At 44.1% G+C, this 15,947-nt stretch overlaps 1 protein-coding gene across 1 annotated transcript in view; it reads left to right on the forward strand.

The window, feature by feature from the left end:
• Positions 1-15,947, forward strand: part of LOC101993063 (serine/threonine-protein kinase TNNI3K) — a 218,983-nt gene that overhangs the window by 151,557 nt on the left and 51,479 nt on the right. Inside the window, exon 21 of the mRNA XM_005357460.2 lies at positions 5,898-6,007. Within this exon, the coding sequence (XP_005357517.1) occupies positions 5,898-6,007 (110 nt within the window). The remainder of the gene's footprint in view (positions 1-5,897; positions 6,008-15,947) is intronic.

A 15,947-nucleotide genomic window follows, 5' to 3' on the forward strand; every position in this document is an offset into this window, starting at 1 on the left:
CAGGTGCGAGAGTTAGCCGAGAAAAGGGCTAGAGCTAAAGAGTCAAGCAGTGATTGAAAGAATGCGGTTTGTGTGTTGTTATTTCCGGGCATAAGCTAGCCGTGCGGGCAGCGGGGTGCTGGGAAGGCAGCCCCGCCACTCATATTACTACATGTGTGTGATGCATGGTGTCTGTGTGGTGTGCATGCATACATGTGTATGTGTGATGGTGTATGAATGTATGTGTGGCATGCATGTGTGTGTGTGTGGTGTGCTGTGTGATAGTGTGTGCATGCATAGTTTGTGTGTGATGTGGATAGTGTGTATGTATGTGTGTATGTGTTGTATTTGTGTTTTTGTGTTGTACACACACGCATGGAGGACAGAGGAGGACACTGGGTGTCTTCTTCAACCACTCTCTGTTTTGTTTTTGATACAGGGTCTCTCTCACTGCAACTAAAGTTCACTATTGTGCCTAGATTGGGTGACAGGCGAGTTCCTGAGATCTGCCTGTGTCTGCCCCACCCAACACTAGAACTGCAAGCATGTGTAACTATGTGCAGCTTTTACGCGATGCTGGGGATTTGAACTCAGGTCCACTGTGTTCACACAGGCCTCCTTTCTCGGACCCATTTTTCTGCTTACAACAGACATGTTTTGTTTAATTTTACAAAATAAGTCAGTGAGGGATTATTTTAGGAGTTCGGAATCCAGTGTATAATTAAGCATAAATAAGAAAGAGATGATTCATTTCATTGTGGGAGGATATGATACCACTCCTGCCACAGGGCCGTGCCGCAACATGAGCTAGAACGGGTGTACGGAAGGCAGTTGTAGACTTGCAATCTGTGGTAACTCCCTGGAACATTTGACTTTCTCTTCATACCCAAAGACGACCTTTGAAAGACCTCATGATCTAAATAAGGCCATAAACAATCGGTGGTGTTTTAACATCTCGCCTTCAGGTTCAGATTACAAAGGATTGCTTGAACTCTCAGATTTGTTGTTATCAATAACGGCAGCTGTTAGCACTTATTGGGAGCCAACATCATGCTGGGCGTCTCAGATAGGTGTCAGTGAGGACTAAAACCCGTGCTCTGGGTTTTGTTAGGACAGGCATTGATGTCACATGGGAGTGAGGGCACAGCCAAGGCCCTGAGCCCATCATTGTCCCCATCAAACTGACTCTTCCCTGCTGAAGCTCATGCTTGGAAAAATTATTTCTTGCTGAGACAAACTGCTTAATTGGACCTCCCAGGGAGTGTAGAACAAAGCCAGGCTCAGAATCCAGCCTCCAATTCCCCATAAAGGGCATCTCTTCACAGGCCGTGATGCTTGTTTGCAGAGGCCTTCACCAAAGGTTCTGGATAAAAGATTACTGAGTGAGTTCTCCACAAGGTCTCAACAATTCGCATGCCTGTGCTACAATTTAATAGCCTGCTGGACAAAATATACATCCCACGATGCCTCTGGATGCTAGGCATTGGGCTTTCTTCTGAAGCACAATAATGAGTTTAGTAATCGTTCACATTAGCCCATCCTTCCATGTATTCATCAGATGTTGGGGAGTCCAGGGAAGCTGCACTAAGCACCTGTGATGTCCCCCCAACTCCTCACACCTCTGTCCACTTAATCTGTGACTTCCTGAGTGTTTACTTTCTACCACGTACTCCACTATGCTCTCTGATGCACCAGCTGGAGATGTAGTCCCTTACCTCAGGAACTTTGTGACTGTGCTGCAGAGGCAGACAAATAGGCAGGCAATGAAGTGTGACTCGCGAGGTGTCACCATAGCTTGAGAGAGATTGGGAGGAATCCAAGAGAACATCTATGCCAACATTCGGAACAACAGATTCCACACCGGAGAAGTTGGTTAGACAAGCCATATCATAGAACTTACAACCAAAACGTGAACATATTGGCGAATGCAGTGATTAATTTCTTAATGATCCATTTGCTTATCATATTTTATTGAAGATAATCATACCATGTTTCCACTTAGACTGTTACACCCATGTAGACTAACCAATGTCTTTTGATTTTTTTTAACGTGTTACTATCATGTGTATGTGTGTGGGTGCCAGTGGGCAGTGCTGGCATCTGTGTGGAGATCAGGGGACTTCCTGGAATCAGCTTTGTCTTCCCATTCTGGGTTCTGATATTTGAATTGTCACCAGACTTGTGTGGCAAGAGCTTTTACCAGCTGAGTGGTCTCAACAGGACCGTAAGTACTTTTTGATAAAGGATTGTGGAAGAGGGTTGTCACTGGTTGTATGTGACCTGTTTTTAGAGATGACACTAATGAACTACATCCGTATCTTCTCTATCTTGAGCAGGTGTTGCTATAATAGAACAATCCGAGACCTCTAATTGGCTCTCTGGTAGAAGAGACCCTCAGGGCTGACTTATAATATTATTATGTTTAAATCTCATCACTTAAAATAACGTGAGTGGGGAAAACTATTTTCTATAATAGTGCTGTTCAATATGGAGACAAGTGAGCATGGCTGTTTAAAAACCATATTAATTGAAACCATCCAGATTACAAATTCAGTTTCTCAGTGCCTAAGAGTCTACTGCTTATGCATTGTACAATGCAGAAGGACATCCGCATCACCACAGAGAGGTCCTGTAGGCAGCTCTGTACAGTGCAGGACATCCTTATCACCACAGAGAGGTCTGGGAGCAGCTCTGTACAGTGCAGAAGGATATTCCCATCACTGCAGAGAGGTCTGGGGACAGCACTGTACAGTGCAAGTTAGTTATAGTTCAAGAAATTCATTAGTTCAGGTAGAATTTTAAAAACAATTGCACAATTAAGGGTTGCTTTCGTTTTTAAATTTGGACATACCCTCTTTGCATGGCAAAGCTTTCTTTTCGAAAGCAGAATCCAACATTCTCATGAATCAATTAACATAGTTTCTGTAACAATAAAAAAAAGTATTTGATGAATGGGCTGACAGTCATCCTCCTGGATCTGAGCACCAGGAGATTGCCCAGCTGTGAGCACAGCCTAGCCACAGGCAAGACTTCCACCAACCCTGGAGCCCAGTGCGGATATTCCAGTAGAGGTGACAATGAGCACCCTCACGACCAAGAGGAGAGGAGAGAAGAGAGACTCCGAAGGCTTGCAGAACCTGCTTTGAAGAGTAAAGAATCAAAGTTCGCTCATCAAAATGTACTTCCCAGACACACTACCAAGAAGCAAATAAATTACTCTCATGCTTGAGCTCAGAATATGAGAGAGCTTCTAAAGGACTGTGGGGTTGAGGCATCAGTTTAACCCGTTCTGAGCACAGTCCCTCTCCCCCCACCAGGAGACCTGCTCATGATTACTGGGCTGATTTCTGGGCATGTCCTGGTGCTTGGTCAGTATGACCCAGTGATTGGGTAACAGATTTTATTCATAAAATTAATGATAAGCTGGGCAATGTAGCGCACACCTTTAATCTCAACACTCGGGAAGCAGAGGCAGGTATCTCTTTGTGAGTTCAAATCCATCCTGGTCCACAGAGCGAGTTCTAGGACAATAAGGGCTACACAGAGAAACTCTGTCTTGAAAAACAAACAAACAAACAAAAAATTAATGATGAATAAGAATCTATTGATTTGGTGGCTCTGACTTTCTTGATCCTTGAAAGAACTGAAAATAGTTCAGAATAACCAACAAAGGGACTCGAGGACCAAGAAGGATGGTTCGATAAATAAGAACAGTCTAAACAGCAAGGAGCTTGGAAGCTGCTTTTCAAAAAAAAATTTCCCTAGTACAGTGGTGGTAATGACCATCCTTTAGACTCACTAGTGAGAGCACTAGCTAATACAACTATTTAGAAAATAACTTACTAATATGAGCTAGTCTCAAAAGTATTCATGTCATTTGGCATGTTATTTTCACCCCTTAATATACCATAAATGTCTGGTCTATAATATACAGAAATTCCCATTAAAAAATATTTTTTGAAAATTTTTAAATAACCTAAAATTGAGACGTGATTAAGTAATTTACAGTAAATGCAGTCATTAAAATGTGTTAACACATAGTTTTAATAACATGGAAAATGCTTAATTGCTTAATGCTTTAATTTATGAAAAAAGGAACTACATAACCACATGTCAACATAGGCTCAATCATAGATGGAAAAGAGGAGAAATTCTCCAAATAGTTTAACAAATATTTTGAGAAAGATCCTTCACCTGCAATTGCTTTTCCAGACTCAGAGCAAAGAAGCAGAGAATTGCTCTCTGTAATCAATACTAGAACCTAAATTAAAGCTTCAGCATGAGGTGACTCGGGTCAGTTTAACTCATTATATGAACAGAATAGGTTTTTTTCCCCTTAATAGTTGTATTTTATATTTTCTATATATTTCTATATAAAATTCCCTTAATTTTCTCAATTTCTTCAAATAATGAGAATTAATTTTATAATTGGTAAAATAGAGTCTTGATTCATAATAATCCAAAAAAGCGATTGATTTAAGTTACTTGGAGGGTAACTTCACTAGATCTACTGGAATTAGATGGATAAACAGAATTCAGTGAACATGGACTTTGGTCTAGAAGATGCGCTTGTTGGGAGTTATATCTCAAAGCCACAAGATATAAGCCAATGCTCCATTACCATAGTCTAGAGTCAGGGTGTAGAGAAATTTAAAGTCTTTCAACCCTCTGGAGTGGACCGGTTTTAAGCCTCAAACAGAGCAGTATGTTATCATTTCCATTATCACGTGTATCAAACCAAGGTTGGAATAAAAGGCCTCAGGAATAAAAGCTATAAGTTATTATTTAAAGGATAAAAATTATGAATTTGTCCTGGGCTCAGACATTAGTACCTGCTTTGAATGACTGTCAAGAGGCCTTGAATTTATGTCTGTACCATGATGCTTGATATAAAAGACAGTGTGACAATCAGTGCTTGAAAAGAGAGAAATACAGAGAAATCAGAAATCCCCATAACACAACCCCATGGTACAGAGTCTGAGGTTAGTGCGACTTGGAAAGCCCACCTTCCCAGGCAGAACAAGGGGATTCCATCAAGAAATAACTCCAGTTGTAACCGTGGGTGAGAGTCACCTTCATACAGTGAGCCAACAAGTAGCTTTTCAGGATTAAAATGTTCCCAATGTTCTTATATCAATAATAATATTTAACTTAGCCAGGCAGTGATGGCACATGCTATTAATCCCAGCACTTGGGAGGCAGAGAGTTGGATCTCTCTGAGTTCAAGGCCATCCTGATCTACAAAGCGAGTTCCAGGACAGCCAGGGCTATGAAGAGAAACCCTGTCTTGGAAATCAAGACAAACAAACAAAATTTAATTTAATATATGTTTTTCTTAAGCAGTACAGATGCTTCCAGACATGCAAAGTCTAGTGGTAACTCATACATCATGGTGTATAACACAAATGCATTCATCTGCGTGTATGACACTGTGAAGCCTTGAAAATTGTTACACTTACGAGTTTGTGTGAATAAATGTGCAAATGAGCATGCAATGGAGCACATGTGGTGATCAGCAGACAACTTGCAGGAGACAATTCTATCTTTCTACCCCGTGGGTCTCAGGAATCAAACTGAGACTGTCGGGATTGGTGGCAAACACCTTTCCCCACTTGCTGACCTGACACTGGGGAGGTTTGAGCTGCCCAGGTTCCACTCAATTTCCTAGTATTGTGTACATCTGTGTACTTCAAGTAGCCTGAGTATTTGCTCCCCTGTTCCTCCATGAATTCCATCTGCTCACTCCACAGACCCAACTGTCAAATGGATGGGAAATAATAAATGTAAAGTTAGCATTAGTTGTCTTCTCTTCGTTGGTCAGGTAGGAAGTCGGCTCAGAGGTCCTTGCCTTCGGATGGCTCTTGTCTCTTTCCATCTTTCTGGAATAAGTCAGTGAAGTTTGCATCCTTGTTTTACAGCGGCTGCGGCGGCAGACATGGCTTACCACCACATCAGACCTCCCATTGGCTACTCCATCCCCAAGCCCATCTCATCTCTGCTGATGCGGGGTTGGAACGCCTGTCCTGAAGTGAGTGACTTTGTTTCCTCTTAGAAAATGTGTGATGCTTCAAAGCGTGTCACAGCCTGGGGCTCCAACACCTACTTTCCAATGTGCGCCGGAACAGTGCGGTGGGGAGGCTGACCTGCCCCTGTGTTTTTAATGCCCCTGGGAGGCTTGCAGTTTGGACTTCTGCATTGCTACTCCCTGCTTTTGAGCTCTTGCTCACAGCTGATTAGGAGAAGAGAGACCAGTGTTTGAGAGGAGACACCCAGCCCTTCAGCTGCAGTTCAATTGGCTTGAGCCACGCCGAGTCCTTTTCTAGAGAAAAAGCTTTGGCACAAGATGGACACGAGCTGGCTTTTCACATGATGAAGCCAGCCTGCAGGAGACTCCAGGGGACAAGGTTTTCAGCAGTTACCTAAATCTGCCTGCACCAGCCACGGTAGCTGTTGGCCCCCGTGCTTGTTCTCAGAGGATAGAGTTCCTCTCTCGTACTAGGAGGCAGCAATGCCTATGGATCTTTCTGCTCCTGTCTTCTCCCAGTTGCTCAGATCTGGTCAAGAGATCATGGGTCTCCCTGAGAGAATAGTGAGCTGGTTCTAAGATCCTCAGATGTAAATACCAGAAGACAGGCACTGTTTAGAACAGCTCCTCTGATCACGTCTTTTCTTCAACAGCCTTGTTTGTACTTCCTAAACCTCTCCCCGAGAAAGCAGACTAAGTGATGCTATTACTATTTCAGAAAGTACCCCCAACGGAGAGATAGAATAAGACCCACTTTAGATATCTAAAAGAAAGGGTACGATTTTTTTTTTAAGGCAACGCCAAAAGTTCATTGCCCAGCCCACTGTGTTATAGATGAACTTTTAGAGGAAAAAGTGGGAGCTTACACAGGATATGTGCTGAGTGTCTCAGAGGACACCCTCTTCTTCTGGCCATTCAATCCGGTGTGTGTTGTGTTGAATTTAGAATCCTCTCATAACTGGTTGACGTCAGAAGAGCAGAGTTTGTTTTGTTTGTTCAGTCCTGTCTTGACCATTGTTATAACCCCAGCACTCAGAACCACATGTTCCAAATGCTCAAAAACAATATCTGTAGAGAAAACAGACAAAGGCCTCTTCTGGGAACCTCTTTTCCATGTCCGGGTCTTGGTCTTGGCCCTGGTGTATCCTAAAATACACACCAAAGAATTTCGGAAAGTTGGGGGTACAGAGAGATAGTGTGAGTCGTGGAAATCTTCTTAGATGTGACACTTGGGTAGAGATTAAAAGCCAAAGACAAGAAGTCACTGGATAAGGGGCTGGTGAGAGAACCAAATCTCTCCAGAAAAGAGAAAGCGCACAAACTCGCTGTAAGCAAAGAGATGAAGAGCTTGCTCATCTTGACAACACTGAAGCCCTGACAGGCTAACGCCCTTGGCTAGGTGCTACTGGGTAAAGATCTTGAGGTGTAAAAGACTAATGCCATGTTATCCTGCCCATTTCTTCATTTTCATATTCATTTTTGAGACGTTCAGACATGAGCTCTGTATAGACATCATTTCCACTTTCCCCTTGCCCCTCTTCAACTTCACCCTCAGATACTTTCTTAATATAGCGCAGTTCAAACTCCCGATATTCCAAAGACCCTGGTACTGGCTTAAGTGTCCAGCCGAACTAAGGCATTTCCAGTTACTACCATAAACACAAGGAAGCATGTTTTGTTTTGTTTTTGAAGGCAGGGTGTTGGAGTGAGGCTGCTTGTTTGTCCCAGTCACCCTGAACCAAAATAATCACATAGAAACTATATTAATTAAATCACTGCTGGGCGCATTAGCTCTAGCTTCTTATTGGCTAACTCTTACATATTAATTTAACCCATTTCTATTAATCTGTATATCGTCATGTGGCTGTGGCTTACCTGCTAAAGTTCTGGCATCTGTCTCCAGTGGGACTACATGGCTTCTCTCTGACTCTGCCTCCTTTCTCCCAGCATTCAGTTTACTTTTCCTCACTTAGCTAAGTTCTGCCCTGCTATAGGTCCAAAGCAGATTCTTTATTCATTAATGGTAATCACAGCATACACAGGGGAATTCCACATCAGCAGGGTCTGTGTGATCATGACTGGCCTGGAACTTGTGTTGTAGACCTGTCTCAGAAACTGCAATATGAGAGTATACATGGAATTGTAGATAATTTATATTTGGCACTAGAATGTTAAGAATATCATATAACAGAAAATGAAATCTTGTTTAGAAATATACTTGCTGGATATAAAGGTTTTCTCATAATTTACTGAGACCTTCCCATGTAACTCTGTTCACGAATTAACTTTAGAGTTATCTTTGACTGTGCCCACAGCACACTATCCACCCTACCCGGTGTGTCTGTGGAAGCAGAGATTCTCGGACCCCAATCCCCATCCCACAGAATGAGCATCCCTAGGATGGAAGCTGAAATTGCACATTCAGCAAGCACCCTAGCAGCACATGCCCAGGAGAGAGGAATCTGAAGCTTGAAAACTAAAGAAATGTTCTCAGGTCAGAACAGCCCAGGGGCTGCTGGCACTGTGATCTGGCTGATTCTAACAGGCACTTGTGCGGTTGCCATGGGGACTCAGCGGACTAAGGCAAAGCTGAGATCTATTGCAAAGGAAGCAGCCTAAGGAAGGGAGGCGGTGTGTGTACAAGGGGGCATCTCTGCTGCCTTCTGAAAGGCAGCCTGGAGGAAGGGAGGCTTAGCCCCTGCACTGCTGGAGTACTGGTGACAACAAGGGAGGAGAACAGAGTTAAGGAAGCTTCGTGGCAGAGACAGGATGTTTAAAACATTAGGAAAATGAAAGATAGAGAAGCAAAAACATCTCCCTCCATCTGTCCGTCAGAACAGAGGAAACGGACCCTACAGGAAGGCAGATGCTCCTCTTACCTCAGAGGTGTTTCCCATCATGAGGCGGTATCTGGAGAGACAGGATGTCATGGGACTGGAACCAGGTAGAAAGGCCAAATGGAAGCAGACAGGGCAAAAGCTGAGCCAGAGATGTCTGACTCTCCGCAAGACAGAGGAAGCGAGTGAAGGACTTTCGAAAGTAGAACGGTTCATCATTTGCTGTCAGTGCCACACAGGAAATAGAAGTGGGGCACCAGAGTTTGCAAGGTCTGAGAAATCTGCTAAGTCTATTTGGTATTATAAATATCAAATATAGCTAAAAGGACACAGAGGCTGGGATAGATAGAAAGATGGGAAACAGAACACTTGTTTCTCTTTCGTCTGCCCCTACCCCCACCAGACAATGTGAAGAATGTCTTCTGATCTGTGATTGTATAGGGCTAACCATCTTACTGGTATCAGTATAAATTGCCTGGCGAGACCTGTAATTTTCAGGTAAATGTGACTTGCAACAAAGAGGTTTATTCACGATTGCTCACGAATCCAGTGTTTATGTGCACATTTGGTCTCTCTGCAAGGAGGGTGCTCTCAACAAACAGCGCAGCAAGCTCAACTGGAGAGATCAAACCTCCAAAGATCCATGTTAATGGGTTATTTGGTTTTCAAAGCCTTATATTAATAACAATTGGCAATAAAGCTCGTTAAAATTCCTTTTGTTCTTGAGCTATTGTGTTGCTTCTGAAACCTGTGTTTGCCCTTCTGAAAGGAAGGAAGCTGAGATCGCCCTCTTCTGGACTTAGAGGATTTTTCAAATTTTACAGTTGGCTTGGAAACCCTCAATTTTTTTCTCTTAGATGAATGGCAGATTTTTAAAGACTTCTACTTAAGATCTAAGAAAATTATCGACAGAGAAATTATAAATGGGCAAAATTTAGCACTCTGCAGTACAATTAACAAACATAGCTGAATTTTCATTATACCTAATTAGGAAAATAGATCAGGCACACATGAATATATAATCATCGGTGTAGAAAGCAAAATTATAATAGCACTAATTGAGACGTGTATAAGAATTTCCATAAAATATACATCACATGCAAAATGTCCTTTTCATGTTGACTCTTTCATTCATTTGAGGGATTTTTTTTTTTTGGTTGATTTTCTAAGACTAGTTTCCATCATTGCATTCCCTAACGTAGCCTGTTTACTCAACTGTAGGGTACAATCTCCTGGCTCTATCTTCCATTTTTGTACTATAGCTGACTATGAACTTCTATTTCACTGGAAATGAAGAATTACCGAGCATTTATGCCCTAAACAGTGCATGTTCGGCATACACAATGGCTAGAGATGCTTTTGATCCTTCAGAAAGCAGCCTATGCAGGAAATGCATGTTATGCAGCTTGCTGTCTCTGACCCTCTACTTCTAAAAGTGGTGGATTAGAGTGTCCCGGAGATGGTGGGTGGGATGCAGCTTTGCAAGCAGGGTTTTCAGTTCTGTTTTCTCTGTTAGGAACTAGAGGCACCCCGTTTCCTGCCTCAGAATGAGTGGTATTCAACTCCCATGATGGGTAAGAAGGTCCTAGCATCCCCACTGTCCCAGCATTGTCCCCACGTGCCCCGACATCTGGGTGTTCATCTCCAAGGTCTCTACAATAAGACTCATAGTTGAGAGTAGGAGACTCTGCCTCACTCTGCAGTGCGCTGGTTTTGCCTTTACTCAGGTCTTTAACGGAAACTTTCTCCTTGTCAGAGCTGGGATAGCACGCCGCAAGTTTCTCCTTCCCCCTACCTTCCCGTGGCTGCTGCCTTTCATCTGTAGTACCCGTTTGTGTCATACGACTTCCTGAACTAGAATCTGTCTTTCTCTCGTCGGGGGCTTGTTTCTGTTCTGTCACCCCGCCCTGTGTTCCTGGTGCCGCCCCATGTTTATCCCCTAGTGGTGCATTTTCAATGTCAGCTTTGCCTTCACTGCTGTCCTGTAAATGGCCGAGGACTTGCGTCCCAGTGGGAGATGAGCAGATCTCCTTGAGCAGTTCTGTTCTTCTGGGGTGTGGAATAGATTGTGGCCTCGTGCGTGGCAGGTTACTGTGGGGTTGTATCCAGGCAGTGGGAGAGGAGTCCGAATCCTCTATGTAAGAGCTCTTGTTTCCCCTGCCATTTCCTTCCCCATCCACAATACGACTTTCCACACTTTGATGTAATATTTTAGATTTTCTCACTAATGGTTTTTCTTCACTTCCAAGCTGTTCGTGGCTTAGTTTTTGCTCTTCCTGTTGTAAAGCTTGATTTTTACCTAAGCTGTGATCCCCCCGGAAGGTGTCAATCACCTGGTAACCGGGGGACAAAGTGAACTGGTGTAGCTCATTGAGCTTTAGTTTGTCCTGGTGGGTACATGGAGTCAACACCGTTACCACATGGTCAGTAGGTTCCGTAGCAGCACGTTGAGGCGATGAAACACTGCCCTCTTCATTTCTCAAACGGGCTGCAGAGGGACCCACAGCTTCCATTTGTAGCTGGGTAGCATTTTCCATTCGCACAGCTGAGAAGGGAGGGAGGGAGCTCTGGTGCTCAGCAATCCTGGTAGTAGACTGCCACACTGGTGATGAACTTCCCTTAGGAATGTGGCCCACCGGGCAGCACCCACTCTGCACAGAGCTCACGTGGTCCACAGATAAGCTGTCAGCTCCGTGGAGGCCATTCCTTTCCTGGTGAGGGGTCTGCTGTGAGGCACTTTCCAGTGGCACCTTTGGACAAGTGAGTTTAGCACGGCTGCGCCTGTCTAGCAGCTGAGAGCTAACAAAAGACATGGGTGTTGCTTTGAATTTTCTCTCAGAAGTTCTGACTGCTTTCTTGGGATGTACCACTCTTTGTTTATGTTTCTCGGGGAGTTCTTGTGGGATGTCTTCCGGGTGTACCCTAGCTTTTCCAAAGGGGTGAAGATCTAACTTTATCCTTAAGTTCCGTCCCTTCCCTTTCTCACTTGGATGGAACTGCTTGAGTCTCTTCTTTTTCGGAACCTGTTGCTCTGGAAGCCATCCTCTTGGTTCCTTGGCCTCCTCCAGGCTGGTACAGTTTTTGAGATCCAACAAAGTCGGGTAAAGACTTTCACTCTCTGGCTGTCTCCTAGAGGCTGGTGTTTCTGCTGTCACTACCAACCTGTTCCCCCCAACTAAATCAGGATCGTGGAATTTAACCCTCTTTGTAGAACAGGACTTCTTGGTTTTTGCAGACAGCTTTGATTTGTCTTTGTTCCCCCGAGTCCTGAGGAATTTTTCTATTGCTCGGCTAATTCGGATTTGCTCTTTCTCCGACTTGGTGCGCGCTCTGTGACGTGGCTTCTTCTCTTTCATACAATCGTGAAATTCATCCCAGGACACACATTTGCAGGTGAGAGGAGTGTTAGGATGGACGTCCATAGGCTTGTTCTGCTTTAAGAGGCCGCAGTGACCGTTACATTCCCCTCTACGTCTGTGGGAAATCCTTCCCACAGCACGTTCCTCTGGCTCCCGTAGCCTGGAGGATGAGCTCTGTCCAGGTGGTTGTGGTGCATTCTCTCCTTCTCCTATTGGAGGTTTCCATGATTTGCCTGGTAAATGCTTCCCGAGACTCTCTCTTGCCAAAGCTGAGGCGGATGTCACATATCTGCTTCCAAATGTGGCACTGTTCACATCTGCCAAACAATAAATAAAGGAATTTACCACTGGGCATAGCTGTAGTATCCTAACCAACCAAGACCTAGGAACCTTGTGAAAATTGTGGGGCGATTTCTTTTAAATCATAATTTCTGAATGTTTCCTAATTTCCTTCCAATACCAAAGAGGACCCTTGGCTAGTTGGTGTGTTAGCAATGGTATTCTTTGGTGTCGTTTGTCAATCAGCTGTGATGCTGACTTAGAAACGGTGGCATTAGGAATTAAATGACATTCATATTAACTCATATCTAGATTTAGTTATGGTTATGTTAGCTTTGAAGATCAATGACATCCGAATCCATTTCAAAGGGCAAACTAAGTTTTTATTATTCATTTTCCATTTTAGAATATAAATTTGAAAAAATGTATATGAAATATTAAGCATGTTCAAGACTCAAACAGAGTAACCTAGACAGTACAAAAAGAAATGCTTGTTGCCTTAATGAAGGCAGACATCCATATCTTATTTTACTTCCTGCAAATTAATGCAATATCCACTAAAGATTTATTAATAAGTAGGTAATTTAGTATATTATCTGGTAGCAATATCTGCCTGTGACTTTTAAATGGCATATGTAAATATACTATCAATTATACATGTTCAATAATATCAATGAAACCCTAATATTGGTTGTGTTCATAGGAAGAACTAGTAGGAATGCTAAATATTACACAGTTGCTATCTCATTTGATAGTCACAGGAGCCATGGTCTATGACAGAAGAGCTGTCCTTTTGTGACTTTTAAGGGCAAAGGAAGGCATTTAGATGTTGGATGTTTTCCCCAGTGACGCATCAGGACTTGGATCGGTCTACCTCTTACCCACAACGAACAGAATTATGCCTCACCAGCCTAGTTTCACTTGTTTCATGAAATCATTTTATTTAGATAAAAAGAAAGGAAAAATTTTCCTCTATTAGGGCAAAGCTCCAGGCTAGAGTGTCGCACACCCTAAGGCCAACCTTCAACCTTGTGGGTGGGGTGGCTGTGAGGAGGTGCTGGTGTCGGGAGGCTGGGTTAAATGGAAACCACAAGTGAGTCTAAATACTGTGTAGGGGGAAGAGCTGATGGACTCTATCCGATTCTCAGAGATGTCTGGAAACTGGAGGTCAACAGCAAGAGCTATTCAACAAGATGCCACCTAGCCACTTTCTCTACCCCAGGAATCTGTTCTGAAGCCCCATGTGTCAGGCATAAACTCGGACTTTTCCTCAGGACCAAGTATGGCCTTGACTCTTTGCTTGAAGTCTTCCCTCCCGCCCCAGGGTGCTGCAGAACTGCAGGTGTCTGGCTCCTCACGGTCCCCACTGCCATGACAGACATGTGGTCCCATGTGAAGCAAGGAGACAGTGCTACAGAGGGTTAACGAGCCACGTCCCCTTGTGTGTAGAACTTCCCCACAGGCAGACACAGCAAGGCCTTGGATGCTGCGAAGAGGAAATGAAAAAGCTGAGCCGTTATTTCTTATAAAGTAAAACCAATCTTTTCTGATTCCTATGGCAGCTGTATTTTTTTTCTTGGCCATCTTTGTCTAGAATCAAACCAAGGAACCAGCAAGAAATGCAGTCAGATAAACTGACGTTCTGCCTTATGCCACATAGGAAATAAAATATAGTTTCATTCTTATCCTGTGGTGCCCAAATCCAGCCTTAGGGCCAGATTCCTACAGTAAGTGCATCCCATGGCGCCTCCGTCATTCATTTTCCAACAGAAAACCTTGCTTCGTCCAAACCATGAAATAAGTGGCAGAGCCTCCTTCCTGAGCAGCTGTAAGTTTGCACTGCAGGGATTGAAAGCATTGCCCCAGAACTCAGGAGGGAAAGGAAGATGCTAGATTCATTGCCTCCACCTAAGTATTGGCATTGCCCTTGGACAGCAGGTAGGTGTCACGGCCAGGTTCACTGGGGTCCCAATGTGGGTCCGTGAATTAAGCCCTGACTTTCCCAGAACTGAGAAGTTATCATCCTTGACAGCTCAGCAAGCAAAGTGAGTTTCTTGACATCGTTCCTGAAATGAATCACTGGTGTTAAGAGGTCGTTCTTCTCAAATGCCATGCTCTGGGAAGGCTGTTTACTGCAGATTGGCATCAGAACTCAGAGGACGTTGTGATGAACGCTGGTAACCACCCTCTCATAAATCATAGCAATACTCCTGTTGGAGAGGCTTCTTCTCTTTCTTTTTTTAACCCTCCTTAGGTGTTGGGGCTCAAAATTCTCTTTCCAGGCAGGGGAAGGATGCTCAGTTCCAGAGGATGAGGAGGAGCAGCGGACAGCTCACCCAGATGAGGGTACTCAGACAGAGGTACTCACACTGCCTAAATACACGGGAACACACTCACTCAGAGACACATGGGCTCCCACATGTGTGTGTGCATGCACACACACATACACACTCACACAGGTACTCAGACACGTACATGTTTATATACAAACAAGCATACATATGCACATGTGTGTGTTTACATACACACAAGCACACACATGCGCACACATACACTCCTGGAACCTTTATATCTTCAGAAAAGGAAAAAACAGACTAAAGTGAGTTTTACAGCCCTTCTCTGTTGGAGAAATTGAAAAGCGGTCTCTCTCCTGAGAAACTAAACACAGTGAGATTTTCTAACCGACGAGCTCACCTATTTTTCTTGTTCTGTGTTGTGGCAGGATTTGAGTCTGGACTTCTCCATGTTTCAGGTTGCTTAGCTTTTTGGCTGTCATTGGACATCTTGTAACTAAGCTTGAATCATAAAGAGATTTCTCGTTTCCAGGAGGCCCCAAGCATCTTGCTGGTAGCAGTGAATCACCCAGGCAAGAGCAAGCGCTGTCTGCACCATGGTCTCTCCCTTTGAGCTTCCTGAGGGAGGCATCCAGGGCCTTGGACTTGGAGGCTAGCATTGCTTGATGGCTGCTTTCCTGTCTACGTGGTATTTCTGTTCTGAGACCCACATGGGGCATGACCTCGGTCTCATTTTCCCCTGTTAAGTGGCAGTTACAGCACCCCACGGCACAGCTATTTCTGTCTTCACGAGCACACCGGGATCCATCGCGGGTTCTGCTGCGAAGGTTTTTGGATGTGCCTTCATTAGCTCTGCCTTGCTGGAGTTTCCAGTTAAATATGACTAGCCCTGCACATGTGAGACCAACGACTCCTGTGACAAACAGAAAGACCATTAGATGAGCGTCCTGGGAGAAATGCGGCTCCCACACAGGCGAAGGTTTAGAGGCACCCGTCACCACGGGGAAAGCATCACGCCAGACGGAGGCTGTTTGCACTACTTCAGTCTAGTTCTCAGATTGTATCTTAGGAATTATAGGGTCAGGGAGGGGATTCCCTGAGTAAGAGGGCTTTTTGTACAAACACTGGGACCTGCGTGCAAATTCCCAGCACTATGAGGCCATCTGGGTGCGGC

Source organism: Microtus ochrogaster, chromosome 21 (assembly GCF_000317375.1).
Source record: "Microtus ochrogaster isolate Prairie Vole_2 chromosome 21, MicOch1.0, whole genome shotgun sequence".
Taxonomy (NCBI): domain Eukaryota; kingdom Metazoa; phylum Chordata; class Mammalia; order Rodentia; family Cricetidae; genus Microtus; species Microtus ochrogaster.